The 19,407-nt window shown below is 41.2% G+C and overlaps 1 protein-coding gene across 1 annotated transcript in view; it reads right to left on the bottom strand.

Annotated features, from left to right (window-relative positions):
• Nucleotides 1–19,407, bottom strand: part of GABRA2 (gamma-aminobutyric acid type A receptor subunit alpha2) — a 78,604-nt gene that overhangs the window by 14,073 nt on the left and 45,124 nt on the right. Inside the window, exons 5-8 of the mRNA XM_073340104.1 lie at nucleotides 15,359–15,579; nucleotides 12,452–12,534; nucleotides 7,629–7,772; nucleotides 6,607–6,759 (exon numbers count right to left, since the gene is read on the bottom strand). Of these exons, the coding sequence (XP_073196205.1) occupies nucleotides 6,607–6,759; nucleotides 7,629–7,772; nucleotides 12,452–12,534; nucleotides 15,359–15,579 (601 nt within the window). The remainder of the gene's footprint in view (nucleotides 1–6,606; nucleotides 6,760–7,628; nucleotides 7,773–12,451; nucleotides 12,535–15,358; nucleotides 15,580–19,407) is intronic.

Raw genomic sequence — 19,407 nt, 5'->3', positions numbered from 1 at the left:
AGAGGATTGTGAAGGGAAAAGGAGGCTAGGCAGAAAACCTCCATTCTTCTCTTCCCCGCAGTGATTAAGAGGACTTCTCTAGAAGTTTATTGCTTATTGCACATAGTTTCCAGGCATCAGGCCACACATCAGATATTTCTATTTTTAGAATCCACCTATTAGGGAGGTAGCAATAGTTACAAAATCAACAGCAATACTGTTGTGTCAGGTGGGAGCTATCCCACTGTACACCGTGCAATGCAGAATAAATTCTTTATGAAAACATGCTAATATGCATTAAATGCTTGTTCAAGCATTTATTTCCCTTCTTAGATTTCTATTATCTGGCTCAAAGAACTTTGCTGATTACTTTTGATTCCTTCCCCAAAAGAGAGAAGGGGACACCACACCTTAAACTCAGAAGTAATACATACAAACTGTACTACTATTCAGGTAATTAAGATAAATCAATTTCATTATACACAGGTATCAATGAAGTAATTGCTTCTCAAAGATAAGATGACAGGAACTCCTCTATAAATATATACAGCAGCCAACAATGTTCTGTTTAATTCATAATGTTTGGAGAAGACTAATTTTCTTGAAGCCACATTGGCTTCTTCAGAATTCTAATTCAAGATTTGTTGGTGACCTTTTCTAATCTTGTTTTAAATGTCATTAGTTTACATTCTATAAACTGCTACTGGTTGCCAGTTCCTCTAAAATGTTCAGCTGCACACTTTGCATCCCAAACCCTATTCAAATTGCAAAATCACCAAACAGCTGTTAATGAAGGTTTCTGGACTTTTATTTATCTATTCAATAAATTGAATGATGTCCAAGTGATCACATTTGTATAACCTGGACTGAATGAAGAAAAAAATAAAGGTAGGTTTCAGAGTAACAGCCGTGTTAGTCTGTATTCGCAAAAAGAAAAGGAGGACTTGTGGCACCTTAGAGACTAACCAATTTATTTGAGCATGAGCTTTCGTGAGCTACAGCTCACTTCATCGGATGCAATGTGATCCAATGAAGTGAGCTGTAGCTCACGAAAGCTCATGCTCAAGTAAATTGGTTAGTCTCTAAGATGCCACAAGTACTCCTTTTCTTTTTGAAAAAAATAAAGAGAATTTATATTGCAATGCCAGATTTCCAATGTGGAAATCTGTGGCATTCTGTTCTTCAATCAACAGACAACAGATTTTGAATTATTAGGATTAATGAAAATGTAAAAACCTTCTGCATTATAAGGTCTCCCCTAGGGCAAAGCATTGTATAAAGAGAATTTACCTATTTCTCACTGTTGGACCTACTATGACTGAAAAAATCAGTAATGCTGAGGAATCAGGCCTAACTAGTGTAAAAGGAAGCACATATATTTCATGTACTATACAAAGATGGAAGAAAATTCACTTCTGTACATTAGCAAGCACATAGAATGCATATTGCTCTAAACAGTATATTAAGGGTCTGATTTTCCATTCCATTACCCAAGTTTTAATTTAAGAGAAGAAACACTGGTGTAACACTGGTGTGAGAGTCATGAGTGGATGGGCCCTCTGGTAAGTAACACAGACAACACCTCTTTTGAGGAAAGCAGTCTCCTGCCTTCAATCATGCAACAGTCTGAACAATGCTACCAACTCAACAGGCCTCATAACCATTGCCCAATGACTAATCACTCTTTCATAAGAGAGAAGGTTGATAAGGAGATGAACAGTCTCCAACTACACCTGACCTCAGGCAATAATATCCTAACCCTTTCTCAATCATGTTGCAGATATGGCACCAAATCAATGGCAAGAAACGCTTCTTTTCTTTTATGTCAGACTGTAAGATGGCCACAAACAGTGACAGACAAAACCTTAATTTTGGCATTTTCTAATTTTACTGTTTAAAATATGGTTCTAGTCTATAAAAATGACATTGTGGGATTTCATGTTTAATGTTTCAATGATTTTATGTCAAATATACTTAGTTTATAAGTATGAAGATGTCTTTTCTAACTGTCAGCCCTGCAAACCCAATCTGTGATCTGAAAACCAAGCTGGTTTTTTCCTTTCTTGTGCCTCACAACCAGTAATAAAGGTTTTCCAGGCCAAATACTTCCCTCATTTATACTTGTGCAGCAGCCCCATCTCCTATCCATTCCTGCACTTGGGCAGTGATTCTTTTAAAGTAGTGTATCTGCAATAGGGATATTATATGATTGCAATGGGAGTGGAATGTAGTTTACGCTACTGCATATAGGACAGGAGATGGTTTAGGAGAAAATCTTGCTATTAAAAAGTATTCCACCTTGTAAACATTTTGAGAAGCTCTGTATTAGTCTGAACCCTATCTATATCTTAGCATTACATGCATGAACTAACAGATGTAGCTCCAAATCAGAAATCAAATAAAAATAAAAATTAGTACTGATGCATAGAAATGAGCATCAAATGGTCCTTGGCCCCAAAAGACAGACTGGATGGCCTTTCTTCCCTCTCCTATTCAGTGTACAGGAGACGGACTCACAATGTCCTAGAATTCAATATCAACTCATTTCAGTTTAATTTCTAGTACAAATATGAATACTCGAGAGTGCCCTCAATACACTGGACATGTGGATAACTACTACAGTAAATAAAGCTAGCTGAAGTGCAAAAACATTATATGCAACTTCCTTTTGATGCTCCTCACTTTGCCTTTTCTGAAGGTGATTGGAATAGTGCTAGAGGAGCTCGCAGGAGCTGTACCACCCCAAAATTTGCCTTAGTCTTCCCGTAGCCACTCCTCCCAGAGCAACGGGTACAGCACTGGATTAGCCACTGGGCCCAGGCCCAGGGGCCTCAGCCAACTGGGAGGCCACTGGCTTCTCTTGCCCACCGGATGGGGCAGGGGAAGCCCCTGTGTCCCCCAATCCTATAGCCGGCAGAAGCCGTGGGATGGGGGAAGACCCCTGCAGCATCCACCCCACCCGTCCCCAGCAGAAGCCATGGGATGAGGGAAGTCCCCCAGCAACCCCCAGTCCTGCCTCCAGCAGAGAAAGCCTGCTGTACTCCGACCCCGTTCCTGGCAGAAGCTCCGGGGTGGCAGGGGAAGCACCTGTGCCTTACCCAGCTCTCTGGCAGAAGCGCCAGGCAGGTGGGGAGGGAGGAGCCCCAGAGCCCTGACCCTGGTCCCCTGCAGAACCGTGGCGGGTGGCAGTGGAAGCCCCAGCACCCGGACCCCTACTGCGTCCCTGGGACTAGAGGACCTCTGGCTCCCCACTATGGCCCCATGGCCATGGTGCAGGGACAAAGCTTCTCTAGTCTTGGGGCTCGGGGGGCGGGGGGGCAGAAAGGAGCAAACAGGTTGTAGGGTGGGCAGAATTGGGGGCCCCTGGGTGGAACAGGGGCAGGGTCCTTGGGAAAGGGCAGAAAGGGGTGGGGCTGTGGGCAGCACCACAGGCAGAAGGGGCAGAACAGGGGAGGGCACCGCAGACAGAAGGGGTGGGGAGGGGCCCCTCACTTGCTCTGGCCCAGGGCCCCAGGAAACCTTAATCTGCCTCTGAACCACGCCACCCTTACTTCTGTTCTGTCGCTGATGCTGGCACTGCCTTTAGAGCTGGGCGCCCAGCCAGCAGCTGCTGCTCTCCAGCCACTCGGCTGCGAAGGCAGAGCGAACAGAACGGCAGCTGCTGCCTTCAAAGCTCAGTGGCCGGAGAGCAGCAGCTGCTGGCCGGGCGCCCAGCTCTGAAGGTAGTGCTGCCACTATCAGCGGCACAGAAGTAAGGGTGGCAATGCCATGCTAGGCTAGTAGAAAATATTATTATAAAGATACTCGATTATATCTATGGAATAGCAAAGAAGAAATATTCTTACAGAAACATAAAATACCTTGGCTAACATTTTCAAATGTAGGCATCTAACTCCATATTAGACAAATAAGTGATCTCATTTTCAAAGGGTAATAATATTTTCCCTTTTATTCATAAGCACGGTTTACTTCTAAATCAATAAATCACACTAGCAGGACATAAATGGAACTCTGAACGCTAAGGTACTTAAGAAACTATCTGAAGCAATCTCAGAAACATTAGTGATTGATCAATTTAGAGAACTCACGGAGGATGGGTGAGGTCCCAAAGGACTGACAAATGGAAAACATAGTGCCTGTCTTTAAAATGGGAAACAAAGAGGACTCAAGGAATTATAGATCAGCCAGTCTAACTTTGATACATTGAAAGATAGTGAAACAAAATATTTTAAAAATCCACTTGTAAACACCTAGAGAATAACAGGGTAATAAGGAATAGCCAACATGAACTTGTCAAAAACAAATCATACCAAACCAGCCTAATTCCTTTCTTTGACCAGATTAATGACCTTGTGGATGGGAGGGAGGGGGGAATTGTAGGTGTCATACATCTTGATTTTAGTAAGGCTTTTGTCACAGCCTCGTGACTAGACAAAATTACTCTAAGGTGGGTGCACAACTGCTTGAAGAATTATACTAGAAGAGTAGTTATCAATGGTTCGCTATCAAACTGGTAGGACTCATCTAACAAGGTCTCACAGGGGTCTGTCCTTAGTTTGGTGCTATTTAATGTTTTCATTAATGATTTGGACAATGAAGTGGAGAATATGCTTACAAAATTTGTGTATGGAACCAAGCTAGCACTTTGGAGGACAGGATTAGAATTGAAAATGATGTTGACAAATTGGAGAATTGGAATGAAATCAGCAAGATGAAATTCAACCAAGATGGAAAGTACTTCACTTAGGAAGGAACTACAAAATGGGGAATAACTGGCTAGGCAATAGTACTCTGAAAAAGATCTGGGAGTTACAGTGGATCACAAATTGAATATTAATCAACAAGGGGATGCAGTTGCAAAAACAGCTAATATTCTGAGGTGTACTAACTGGAGCGTCATATGTGATACACAGGAAGTAATGGTCTTTACTTAGCACTGGTGAGGCCTCAGCTGGAGTACAATGACCAATTCTGGGTGCCACACTTAAGGAACAATGTGGAGACAGTCCAGAGAACAGCAACAAAAACGATAAAAGGGTTAGAAAACCTGACCTATGAGGAAAGATTAAAAAAAACTGGGTATGTTTAGTTTTGAGAGGGAAAAAGACTGAGGGGGGACCTAACAACAGTCTTCAAATCTGTTAAAGGTGGTTATGAAGAGGACAGTAATCAGTTGTTCTCCACGTCCACTGAAAGTAGGACAAGTAGTAATGGGCTTAATCTGCAGTAAGGAAGATTTAGGTTAGATATTAGGAAAACCTTTCTAGCTATAAGAATAGGTAAGTACTGAAATAGGCTTCCAAGGGAAATAATGGAATACTCATCACTGGAAGTTTTTTAAGAACAGGTTAGACAAACATCATTCTGGGATGGAGTAGGTATGCTCGGTCTTGTCTCAGCACAGGGGGCTGGACTAGATGACCTCAAGATCCCTTCCAGCCCCACATTTCTATGACTCTAAGTCATGTAGTCTCTCTGTGCCTTAGTTCCCTATCTGTAAAATGGAGATAATAGTCCTCCTCTACCTTATCGGGGTGCAGATAAATACGTTCGAAATTGTGAGGCACTTAGATACTTCAGTAACAGAGGGCATGTAAGTGTATTAGATAGACAGAACTCCTTGATCTCAGCTGCTGAACTCATTCACTACCTCCCTCCTTGCATCACATTCTGGTTTGGCTGAAGGAGAAGGATTTGGCCTAAAAGCACATGTTCACTAGAAAAAGAACTGTAGTTCGCACACTGCAATATTTTGAAATGAAGTGGGACTTCCATTCTGCTTAGTTTATAAATAGAGCTAGAAGTATATATACACCAACACCACACTAACACTCGTTGATAGTATAGATGAAATCTTTCCGAACCAAACCTCAATATAAATACAATATTTAACTTGAAAACATTCAAGATTAGAACCTTATTACTTTATATGCAAACTGATCCCTTAAAAAAAAAAAAGTCAAGGAAATATCTGTATGCCACTTTCATATGCTAATTCTCGTGAAAGGGCTGTCAGAAGACCTGTAGCCTGCACCTGAAGGGTCTATGGACTACAAACAACAGCACTTTGTCACTTTCTATAATGAACTTGAATCAGAAAGGATCTTTGTAACAAGTTCTTCTGCCTCCTGAGCACCCTTCATAGCCAGAGGTCAATCTCTGGAACCCCACCTCTGCTCCCTCCTTTTCAGGGCCCCTTACACAGACTTCTTCTGTGGTCAAAAGAACCCTCCTTGGGCTGTGGGTTTATGCACAAAAAGTAAACTCAAAATAAAACAAAGTCCAACAAACATGTTTTCTCAGGGTCTCCCCAGCCTCAGCAGGCCACCCCCAGCCCTTCCTAGATAGAGTCTTAGTCCCAAATCCCAAGACTCTGCTCGCTCCTGAAAGTCTCTACTCTCCCTAAGCACACACACATGCTTGCCACTTCTGAGTGCTTTTAATAGGGGAATCATCTGATTCCACTCTTTCAGTCAGCAGGGTTTGCTAGCCCCAGGCTCTCCAGCCCATACAGGGCAAGCCACCCTATAAAAAGAACTAAATGGGCTTCAGCTGGTTTCAGAAATGCTTACTGACCGCTGCAGAAGTTGCCTAATGCACATGCCATGTGTTCCTCAGAATACTCACCAAAGACTGTTCTTGCAGGTACAGATTCTCTGTTCAGCCAGAACGACACTTGGGAGAGAATGACTGTCATGATGCAGGGGAGGTAAGTCTGAATCACAAAATAACCAATTTTTCTCTTTAAGTGAAAATGAGCGGTCATTACTGTATATTCACCTAGTACGTGAAAGAGAAAAACAAAAAACCCTATAAAATGAACTATTAGCCTCTATAGACAATTCATTTTCCTGGCAATTAAAGGTAGCACGGTAAATCTATGTGAAACAAATGTGCTGTAGATGAAGTCTACAAAACTATTTAGGCAGAAAAATCCTACTGAATGTAAATGAACTTTTTGACTTTGGCTCTGTGGGCTGTATCCTACTGTCACTGAATTCAAGGAAAATGTTGTCATGGGGTTCAATGAGAGCAAACTTGGATCCAATATTTGTCCTGCACAATATATTCTAGAAGTGAATTTTTATACTGTATTTACAAAGAAAAAACTGTGTGCCATGACAAAGACCTTTGGTGATCTTGCATGTTCATACACGTGGGCAGATACTGGTGGACATGCAAAGCCCCACTGAAGTCAATAGGGCTCTATGCAGATGCAAGGGTCAACTACATGTATGAGCCTGTGGGACATACCAATAGGCAATGCTAATAATCCATTGTCCAGGAGGAAAAAAAAATCAAATCATACCATGAAGGTAGTAGACTGAAAATGACACTTCCCATCTTTCACCTTAACCAAGGTTTGAGTTACAAAGATTCATACAAACCCTTGATATTAGGTTTCACGGGAGCCTTTTGGAAACGGCGATAGGGAACGGTTTACCTCCACTGCCACTTGTAATTTCATTAAGCTTCAAGGAATTAGCAAATTGTTTTTACAGGCTGCTCATAATATACAATATTACTGAAATGGAGTAATCTTATTACTGCCAATACTGGTTTTGGCAGTCTAATGACATAATACCATCAGCATCTTATGCTTATTATTATAAAGCAACTATCCTTTTCTTCCAATGCATTTTACTAACCTGTACTCGATTTAACTGTCTCCTTTCCAACTGTTTGGCCTAGCAAATCATACTGATTCAATCTAGAGCCATCCGGTGCAACCTGTACGGAATCAGATGCATTGTAAGTCCAAATGTAGGTCACTTCTGAAGTTGTGTATGCATCTATGGAAAATATTAAGAAAATATTTTGTCAGCATTTTAGAACAAAAAGTGTTCATGATTTGCAACTTCAGGGCGTAAATAATTAGGAGAACTATTTAATTATTTTCCTAAAACTGCCATCATAGTCTAAGACTGATAGGGAAAAATAATATTTAAATTGCTTGAGAATATATAAGTATGCTGGCCTCACAGTATACATGCAGCACAGGACTATATATTGTTAATTTTCATTGATATAACCAACTGAACATTATTGCTGTTAAGTTACATGCAAAATCTGTTTATAAACTGTAAAAATATTCATTGGAGATTACTTATTAAATGTGCCCTAAAGCCTAAATTGGAGTGGGTGCCTGTGTCAATGATTTGTTATGTGTAGGACAGATTAACTTTCTGGAAATTTGTTTCTGCTTATCTATGGAGTCTGAAATGAGCTACAAGCTTTTCCTGCTTGTTTGACGTTCATATCTAAATATGGTGGGTCTGCCTAACGCTGCAACAAGAGTCACTGCGCCCTGCTGTTTCTGGGCCTGGTTTTTCTCCCTTAAATTTCACTCCATAACCGGGCCCCTCTGAAAGGAGTGGGACATGCAGACTGTTGGGGCTGCTCACACAGTCCACTTCAGAGGATAGCAAAAGGGAAAATACCCACTTTGCCAAGGAGCACTATGAAGGGGCCCACTCTTACTCCTGTAGAGAGGAGACTAGCAAGCTATTCTGAGCTCATTCAGCACTAACCAGGCACACTTGTAAGACTTACTCTGCCTGGAGCAGGGAAGCTTAAAAATGGACCACCACCATAGGAAGGGGTTGTGAACAGGAAGAAGATTGCTACATCTCAGAGACTGCTGACCACAGAGACAGATCAACCAAGAGGGAGACAGTCGCAGGCCTCACTGCCCTTGAAACCACCTGGACAAGTTCAAAAGCAGGGTACCCTAAGAGAAGAAGCTGTATGTAGACCCTAATTAAAGACACAATACCAGCTGATAAGCCAAGCCCCAAAGGGGTGACCCCAAAAGACTGCCTAAGAGACAGTCCACCTTTGCCTTTCTTTTCTTTTACTCTGATTCCCCTCTCGCTCAAGGAAAAGAGAGAGAAAAGGACCTTTCTTTCATTTGTTTGATTTTATTTGGAGAACCCCTCATGAGCTGCAAACGGGGAAGGACATTATAAACAACTTAAATTGGGGTCTTCTGGGGGCTCAGGGGAGCCCCAACCCTCCCACAGGAACTTTATTGCAAAACTAATAGCACTGCCAACATAAACTAAAAATAAAAGGAACTAAAACTGCCAGCATTAATGCATCTTCAATGATTGGGAGACAGGAAAAGATGATTATGTTCAGCAATTCTAGCTTCCCTTAAAGGTGGATGCGGTCATACAGAGTGTGAATGTGTTATTCTGTGTGTTGTTAGGACACTGGCTTAACACTTGCTGCATGGGATGCCTGGGGCTGTTTATTATACAAGAAGTAGGTGAGTGTTTCAAGCCTGGGGTGCAGCACTGAGCAAGACATGAAGAGCAGAGTGGGAGAAAGTACAAAGGAAACAGTAGGAGGGAGATTTGTGCAGAACAAAGGCCACGAGACGGGAAAGATATTTCCATTGCAATAATAGAAGCTGTACACAACACTTAGCAAGTGATTCAGAAAAACTGTCCATGTAATCCAAATAAAACCACCAAGGGGAATAAAATTCAAGAAATAATATAATCCTGTCCCTTACATTTATTTTGTCAAAGAAAGGAACATACTTTTCCAGTTTGATATCCCCAATCGGCAAATGGGGCGTGAAGAGAGGAGGCTAAAGCATTGATGGAAGAAATCATGTTCAGAGTCTGATAGTGATAAGTAAATTTAAATCCTATGCTGTGGCTATAGTGCAGGTGGAGAAAGAAATACAACATATCACCTAGCTGAGTTTCAGTCATTTTCATTTGAGAAAGCTCTAGCGCTCATGGAGGAGCTAATGGCTAATAAAATCTAGCAGAGACCAAAATTGCAGAGACTCTTAACACTTCCCTGAAGGATAGTGTGTTGCCAGCTTCCTACATATATGCTGCTGGAAGTCTCTTGCCTGACAAATCACCATTACAGTCTTGTCCCTAACCTTCCCATTTAGGGTTAGGTTATTGAGAAGCATGAAGTAAGGCAATTCTGGTATCATCTGTTATCCTATGATTTCTCTGATTCTTTCACTTTGGTTTTTGTTCTGAGTATGGCAGAGATATTGCAACAGTCTTGCTGGTTGATGATCCTCCTAGTGATAGACAGAGGATGCATGTTTACGCTGCAATAAAAGACCCGCAGCACAGCTGCAGCTAGCCCAGGTCAGCTAACTCGGGCTCACAGGGTTTGGGCTGCGGGACTATAAAATTGTAGTGTAGCCATTTGGGCTTACGCTGGAGACGAGACTCCGAGACCCTGCAAGAGGGACGGATACCAGAGCCCAGTTCCAGCCTAAGCCAAATTCTACACTACAATTTTATAGTCTGGCAGCCCAAGTCAGCTGACCCACGCCAGTCACTGGTCTTCTACTGTAGTGTAGACATACCCTAAGTGTCCATTCTGATTTTTTTCGGCTCGTCGGTACCCTTTGATAATAATGCTGATCGTGATAAGAACCCAAGAACCCTAGTTGGCATAGCCAGACTCTCTTGAGCTTTCCTCATACAGAAATTCCAGACAGTAATGTTCGACACTGAGTTCAATGGAGCTATGCTGATTTACACCAACTGAAGATTTGTCCTCATATGTGTAAACCACAGGCCCTCAAGCACTCAGCTTTGTTTTTATAATTATTCAGTAGTTTTTTCTTTGTTTTCTCTCCCTCATTAAAAATGGAAATATACATGGGACTCTAGAAATGATTTTAAAGTAGAGAAATTAAACAATGAAAAAAGTAAGAGTAAGAACAAGAGAGAGAGAGACGGAAAGTGGGCATACGCAAAGATGTGTGAGAACTTCAGCAGTTCTGTAGCACTGGGAGCTGCCATCTGCAGGAAAAGAGAGTCAGCTTTTCAAAAGAGAAAATATTGTGAACAGGTTTCAATTCTTCCTCTTCCTACAGAACCCGAAGCCTGGGAGGATGCCAAATAAACAAAATAAGCACTACCACTGTCAGACACAGAACAATTCAATTACCAAAAAGCAGAAGAAACTCACTCAGTCTCACATATTCAGTTCCAGACAGACACGTTTCAAACCGCTGTGTACAAATGAAGTGCAGCTATACAGTGATAGCCTTGTCCAAGTATATATTTCAATGGGTTTGTTTCATGTTTTGGGATTACCTCTAGTTTTATACTTTCCCTTTGGCATTCAGCCTTTCATAATACTTTGTCTTCAGACCAGTTCACTGCTATATAAAACTTGTTATTTTACTACTACACCTGGCAAATATGCATTTATTTGTACCCCAGATCCTGGGCGCTCTCTCTGCACACAGACAGCACTGGCTGCAAGACCCATATGCTATTATTTCTTAGTTGATTTTATGTAAGACTTCTGGGGTTATGTTGTTATGTTACGTAGTTTGGGTAACACATAGCTAAATTAGAATATAAAGCAAAAGATTACTTCCGCAAGAAAGAAATTTGATATGTATTCAAAGTAGGCTTGTAAGAGTCGACCCTACTCAGTCCTCACCAGGCACAATAAAAACTCCCTGTATCTCTCCAACCGGGGATTCTCCCGCATGGAGATGATCCCAGAGGGCATGGACCTAGTGCAGCCTATTCCTACGTCTTTTCCCCATACACTCCTGGGGAAGGGGACACATCAGAGGCATGTACAGGGCTTTGACACTGCCTAGCTTATGAACCAAATTACCCCTTTAGTTACCACCCGGTGGAATGTGGGGGTTGCTTTGTACTCTATTAGGCCAGTGTGAAATCAGCCAGAGAATCAAACAGCAGTAACCAACCCCTTGAAATTCACCTTCTGTTTTGTGCCCAGCAGTGAATCTGCTGCTATCTCTTAAAGGAAAATAAATGCAAGAAACCAAGGAGAGAGATACAATATTTAAAAAGCCCCAGCTACTATAAAATATGGGCCTGATTCTGATCTTACTTATAGCAGGAGTAATGCCACTGAAGTTCATAAAGTTATGCTGGTATAAAAGTGGTGTGAGATCAGGATCAGACCCTACATATTAAACTACAAAATGTATACTGTAACTTTAATCTCAATAAGTCATTTGCTGCAGCCTTCACTGACTAAGAATGAAACAACACATACCATTAAGAGAGAAAATGCACTGCATTCTAAAGTATGCCAGTTAGAATCTTTAGAAACTTCATAGATATATTTCTGAATATGTATCTTTGTTTAGAAGGCTTTAGTTTACTTTGTATAAATACAATATTTATATGTCATACACACAGGTCTTGATTCACCACTGTGTGACTGAAAATAACAGAGTTACACTAGCATAAAACTGGAACAGTGCAGTGGTAAATTAGCCCTATAATATTTTTAGTTAAAGCAGAGTCCAGGAATTATTCAAATGCCTTACTGGATAGATCACTGAAAAAGATCTCAGCATGTCAAAATACATGATACAGTATAACCTTCTGTGCCTAATAAACCTGGGCAATGACAATTTGTGAAACAAAGTGATGTTGAACCACACAAGATATTCATTAGCCAACAGCTATACTTCTAGCTATGTACTTACAGCTGCCAAATTTCAATGGGCATGAATGAGCATCCATAGGAAAGTCCTCCAAGTGCATTGGACATTCAGCTTGGACTGTAAGCCTAAAAGGCAACACACCACTATATGTTTAAGTCAGTTAACAAGACAAGAAAATCAATTCCACAAAAAATGAACAGAGTTCATGCTGATTAAGGAGATGAAGCTGATTAAGGTGATGAAGTTGCAGTGTTATATTAAACTAATTAAAATTTAAATCACCTCTTGCTTCTTCACTTTTTTGTGGTCCTTCAGAAGACATTGATTTATCACATCAAAAACTTGCAGCTGACCTCAAAACTATGAGGAAAGGCCATTTAAATGAAAACATAAATTATATAACGGCAGGTTGTTCTGCATAGTCATTTTCTTCTCTTAATATTCAGAGGCACATGCTATATGGCTCCCAATAACGTGTTACAAAAGCACATAAAGCATAGCTGGATTTGCTCAAGGAATATGCTCCACTAGCCTCTGAACATTTGGGGTTTTTTTTGACTTCTTAAATGGAAAGTGAAAAAATGGCTCTCCCCATTCCTCAGCTGACCACAGTGCACACACTAATGCCAAAACGTTAACAATAAATACATAGAATGTCCTGAGCACCATGCTTACATCAAACTCAAGGACAAATGTAATTTGAAAAATCTGAAAGAAATTATTCCAAATGTTTTAATCTGGATTAGTTTTGATTCAACACTAAACTGCATGAATGGACAGGTCCCCAATACAGACCATCTCTAGCTATAGTAAGTCATGAAAAGAATAAATACTAGTAATCACAGACTGAAAAACAAAACTGTCTATTTTAAAGCATGCACCTTAATTTCCATCACATAGGTTTAGTGCTTCCTTTAGCTTTATTTTCTCAAAATTCATAGTCAGAAGTTAAGCAGAAGGCTTGTATTAATCATATGGTAATTTGAGACATGTACAATAGCCAGTTCTGAATTTATAAAATTACAGTAGTTTAAGACATGTATTTCACAGCTTCAGGAGCAATGTATCTCTAACTAGTTGATTTATAATTGTACACAACTGCATGATTAGTTTTATTTGGCATAATCTGTCGGTTTACATTAGCTGCCTCTTTTTCTAATCTCTTCAAATTGGGTGGAAACAGCATTTTCTTTGATTTGCCGCACAGGATTAAAGACAAGTTTCTGGTCGGTTGACATTTCAGTCAGTTAATACAAACATGGATTCAAATATTGATTTGATCACAAGTGAAAATACTATAAATGGTGGTAGCCTCAATTTAGTTCCTAGTAAACTTTTCTATGCATCTTCAAACCATCACATAATTCAATATGATTAGCAGTCTATTTATGAAGACTCAGAAGTGTAACTGCTTGGCAGCTGTACAGCAAATCAGGATTAAGGTGCTCTGGCAGAGCTGTATGGGGAAGACTGTAATGTACCTGATTGCTTTATGGCTCATGATTTATGCCTTACTGTACCTGGGGAGATGGAGTCCACTTTCACAATCAGTACAATTCATTAAATTTGTTCAAAGAAAATCATTTAAAAATAAGTCAGAGATTTTTGGAAATTGTTATACAATGGTTTTAAACTAGGATTGCCAACTTTCTAACTGCACAAAATTTAACACCCTAGCCCCACCCTTTATTTGAGGCCCCGCCCCCTACCCACCCCCTTCCCCAAGGTCCTGCCCCCCCTCACTACATTCCCTCTCCCTTGGTGGCTTGCTCTTTCCCCCCTCACTCACTTTCACTGGGCTGGGGCAGGAGGTTAGGGCTCTAACTGGGGGTGCGAGCTCCGGGGTGGGGCCAGAAATGAGGGGTTGAGGGTGCAGGAGGGGGCTCTGAGCTGGGAGTTGGGGTATGGGAGGATGGTACAGGCTCTGGTGGGGTCAGGAATGAAGGGTTAGGGTGCAGGAGGAGGCTCCAGGCTGGGGCCAAGGGATTCAGAGTGTGGGAGGAGGCTGCAGGTTGAGGAATGGGGTTGGGGTGCAGGAGGGAGTATGGGCTCTGGGCTGGGGCTGAGGGATTTGGTGCAGAAGGGGGCTCCTGTTTGTGGGGGGCTCAGGGCTGAGGTAGGGGATTGGGGCTCGGGATTGGGGCCTGGGCTTACCTGGGTGGCTCCTGGTCAGCAGTGTAGTGGGGCTAAGGCAGGCTTCCTGCCTGTCCTGACTCCGCATTGCGCCCTGGAAGCAGCCAGCAGGTCCGGCTCCTAGGTCGGGGCAGGTGGGCGGGCGGGGGGGGGGGGGGGGAGGAGGCTCCACACGCTGCTCTTGCCTGCAGACACCGCCTTCCCAGCTCCCATTGGCTGCAGTTCCTGGCCAATGGGAGTGCGGAGCTGGTGCTTGGGCAGTGTGTGGAGCCCTGTGGCCTCTCCACCGCCGAGGAACCAGACCTGCTGGCTGCTTCCAGGGCGCAGCACGGTGCCAAGTAGGAACTAGCCTGCCTTAGACCCGCAGCACCACTGACCGGACTTAACATCCCAGTTGGCGGTGCTGACCGGAGCAACCAGGATCCCTTTTCGGGTCACCCAGCAGGGCAGTGATAGAGATGAGACTAAGACACAGGTCTCCTGAGTTCCAGTCCAGAGTTGTATCCATGAGGCCACAAGTGAAGCAAGGTGTAACTTGGAGACTGAAAATGATGTGTAATTTCCTATTTCCATATTCTATTGCAATACTGTTACTTGTCCTGGCCTGTTTAAAACGACTGCATAACAATTTCCAGAAACCTCTGACTTACTCTTAAATGATTTTCTTTGAACATATTTAATGAATTGCACTGACTGTGAAAGTGGACTCCATCTCTCCAGTTGGACTAAGGCATAAAGCATGAGCCATAAAGCATTCATTCCTTAGAAAAGCCATGTAAATAAATACTGTGAATACAAACAGATAAAAAGACATACCTCATGGTATACAAGAGAGTTCCATCATCCTGGATTCGTAGTAGTTTGTTTGGCATTGTCATGTTATGAGCTACTGACTTCTTCCCATTGTGAAAGAATGTGTCTGGGGTCCAGATCTTGCTAGCCATTAAGTTGTTCAGGCGAAGGATGTTCATTGGGCCTTTAAACTTTAACCTCTCATCTTTCCATTTTTGACGGAAGAAAACATCTATTGTGTACTCCTACAATGGAAAAAGACATTATTTTTGTCATAATGAACATCAGTCTGTTTTCCAAGCACAGAACACTAAAATGCTGGTTTTATAAAATCTGTTAATAAAAGTATTTGAAGGGGAAGAGTGGTCAACAACTATAATTGTATGATATCGAGATTAATGAAGAGGAACTGAGAGAAAGCATTTAGGGTCTATGTGCCCTTACCAAGGGGAGTATAGAGTAATGCTCATTAACCTTAACAGACATGCTACATTAGTATATATAAGCCCTAATGATTAGATGACTGTAGTGCAAATTAGTTTTCATAAACAGTTTTGCATTTTGTTCTGAAGAAATGAAGATCAATACAGACCAAATTAGAATGCATTTCTGCGGCAAACATGCCTGTAGAAGGAGGCCAGTACTTCAGTAGCACTAAGAATGGCCATGTTATGAGCCAAGAAAACAAGCATGTTCAGAAAGGGCAGGATATATCCAGGAACATTAATATAAGAAAGATTCTTCCCAAGGGAAAAACATGTAACAAGGCTGTTGAATAATTATAGGCTTGATTAGCATAAATACATAGAGAGGGAACAGTGAATTATACTACTTCACTGACATCTGATGAACAAAAGGGGGCAGACTGTCTGCTGAAATCCATGCCTATGAAGGGGCTGATAGAAGTATAGCCCTGGTGTTTAATCTTGGGAGGAATTTGATGTTCTACTTCCAGGTGCATGAGTCACTAACTGCTATCTGACTATTCTATAGATATTCTGTACATATTTTTAGGATTGTTGTTTGTTCCAGCAAAGAAAAATACTGATTAAAAGTATGAGTATATCAAGTACGTTAAAATTGTATGTGCAAATTATCGAGTGGTTTGTAACTATCAGTACTGCAGATAAGATGGAATTTTAAGGACATGAAAATTTTATAGGCATAAAACTGTAAATCATGCAGTTGCAATATTACATCTTCTGGTGCAGCAGCAGTTTTGTTGTATCGCTGCAAAATGTAGCTGTACATTTAAAATAATCAGTATGTTCCAATAATCTGTTCTATTGTAATTACTTTGCAAATACTACACTTTATGGAGATAATCTTATGTGCACATTATGCTTGAATGACAAATGTCCTCTTATAATCCAATCAGTATAAAAAATGAGTTAAAAGTAGTTTGTTACTACACCTGCCTCTGGCACTTTCAGTTGCTATAGAGGTGAGTGTGTGTGTGTGTCTCCCTCCAACCCCTCTGCAAAGCCCCATGCAAACAGAGGAAACTCACACAGGCCCTGATCCTACAAGCAGCTCTGTGCCCACATGGACCTTCAATGGGGCTCTCTTTCAGGGGTCCATCTGCAAAGAGCTGCTTGTAAAAATCGGGACCTACCGGACTGTATAGAGCAAACAACAAAACTAGTTCTACAAATATGCAAAAAGTAAATGAACTGAAAAAAAGAGATTTCCATTTACAGATATTGTAAAATTAGCAATTAAATATTTTTTCAGGCAGATGTGTGAGTTTTAATTTAATGACAGGTTTCAGAGTAACAGCCGTGTTAGTCTGTATTCGCAAAAAGAAAAGGAGTACTTGTGGCACCTTAGAGACTAACCAATTTATTTGAGCATAAGCTTTCGTGAGCTACAGCTCACTTCATCGGATGCATACCGTGGAAACTGCAGCAGACTTTATATATACACAGAGAATATGAAACAATACCTCCTCCCACCCCACTGTCCTGCTGGTAATAGCTTATCTAAAGTGATCATCAGGTGGGCCATTTCCAGCACAAATCCAGGTTTTCTCACCCTCCACCCCCCCACACAAATTCACTCTCCTGCTGGTGATAGCCCATCCAAAGTATTTCCTCCCAAATCCTTACAAGAGATTTTGCTAAATGCAGCTACTGAATGAACCAAACTGCTGGTGAGTGATTTGATACATAGTTTTAGTATCAAAATAAAATTCATTTCTGTACAAGTTGCAAAGTTTCTGTTGACTGAATCCTAGTATCATTTATACAAACCAATGACTGAAGAAGTGGATCTTGGAAGTTGACAGAACTTCCCTACAACGGGGAGAGGTAGAGATGGGAGATCAGGCCTTTGACAAAACTCTCACACTGGCCTTCTATGTTTGTTTACAAATACTAGTGAAGATGGGGGTACCTTGTGGATTTCAGCCAGGGCAGAACCATGCTGATTTAAGATCACGGGCAGGAACTACACACCTGGGGTGAAATCCTGGCCCTATTGAAGTGCCACTGATTTCAACAGGACCAGGATTTCATTCGGATGATCTGCATACAGAAGAGGAGCTATGGGAAATACTGTCCCAAGCACATAAACATAAAAACATTCCTAGGACATCATCCTTCATAAAAAACAACAACAACTATGTGGTGCCTGCAATGTACCCACATAGCACTCTCGGCAACATTAGCACTCAATAAAGTGAGGAGCTGAAGGCATTGAGCTGAGCCAGGCACAGTAAGAACAAGCACTGGGAAACTTCCTCAGTTTTGCCAGTGCAATCCAACCCTGACCTGCTATTCTGAACCAGTAAACATCCTTATGTGAACAGCCACAACTCATACAGAATATTCTAAAACTACAAGAAGAGTTGTGGGGAGTCTGATGTGTAAATCATAAATCCAAATCTAAAGGTATTCCCTTATTTTTCCTGAAAAAAGGAAATAAAAAACCACAGGCATGTGTAGGCAAAAGAAATATTGTTAATTAGTAACCTTATGAAATTAGCAAGTGTTCTTGGGCAGAGAAAGCGCATATAACATGACAATTCCCACTTGCAATATCCCTACTTTCTGCAGAGGTAGAAGCAACCACCTAGTTCAGTGGAACTAGTGTGAGAAACTCTCAACCAGGTATTTGTAATACATCATATCTATTGCAAATATTGGGCTTGTGATTTAACAAAAAGTGGACTAGTAAGATGCACACAACATGAAATGCAAAAGGAAGCAAAATCAGAACTTCGAAATCAATTTGACTTTGAATTTACTAAAATGCTTTATTACTCCTGGAATCATATAGCTGAAACCTTTATGGCTACCATGTCACTGCATTCATGCAGGGCCGGAGAGAGGAAGACACAAAGGTAACTATCCCAGAGCTACACTGAATATACCCCAGATAATGGTTTACCTTTCACTTATTAGTTCTATTTCCTCTGATGCTACCTTCTATTTGTAATCATAAAAAGAAAAGGCTGGCTTAAATCCACAAGTAACTCCATCTTCCTTAGTATTTATAAAACATACTAAAACCTGGAAAATTGTGTCAAATCATACTGCCATATTTTCTCCCTTAATATGCATACCTTATATAACTTTATTTTACCGGCCAATCTGTTTCTCCTCCAGTAGCTGCTACATGTTTCAGAGTTTGCTGTAAGTACATTTATATCTTTTGGTATGGTACTGCCTCTGACTTTTTGCTGAATAGGAGACTAGTCTCAAATATGGTGGGACTTCTTTTAAAATACTCTATTTAAACATTATTTATTAATGAGTGCTCCCATGAAATTAAGATGTGCCATAGTTTCCAAGATACTATTATGTTTTAGGTTGCGAACACCTGGCCTTTGTAGCAGTGAGGAAAGGACATATTTCTCAAATATTTAATGTATGACAAGAATGAGGTAAAAGGCCTCTGTTCTTTTCTGTAGACACTCCCTCATTACTCCCTTTCCCCTATGGCAGGTCAGGGTGAATTGTCCTGAATGTTTGGCTGTTAAATTTCTTGTGGCTCAAGAGCCTATTTAGAAATCCCAGGTTGCCTAATATCCCTCAGTTATCAGATATCTGAAAGTCAGAGGAGATCAAGAG

This window comes from Lepidochelys kempii, chromosome 4 (genome assembly GCF_965140285.1).
Source record: "Lepidochelys kempii isolate rLepKem1 chromosome 4, rLepKem1.hap1, whole genome shotgun sequence".
Taxonomy (NCBI): domain Eukaryota; kingdom Metazoa; phylum Chordata; order Testudines; family Cheloniidae; genus Lepidochelys; species Lepidochelys kempii.
The sequence above is the reverse complement of the archived record's forward strand: the minus strand, read 5'-3'. Positions and strand labels throughout refer to the sequence as shown.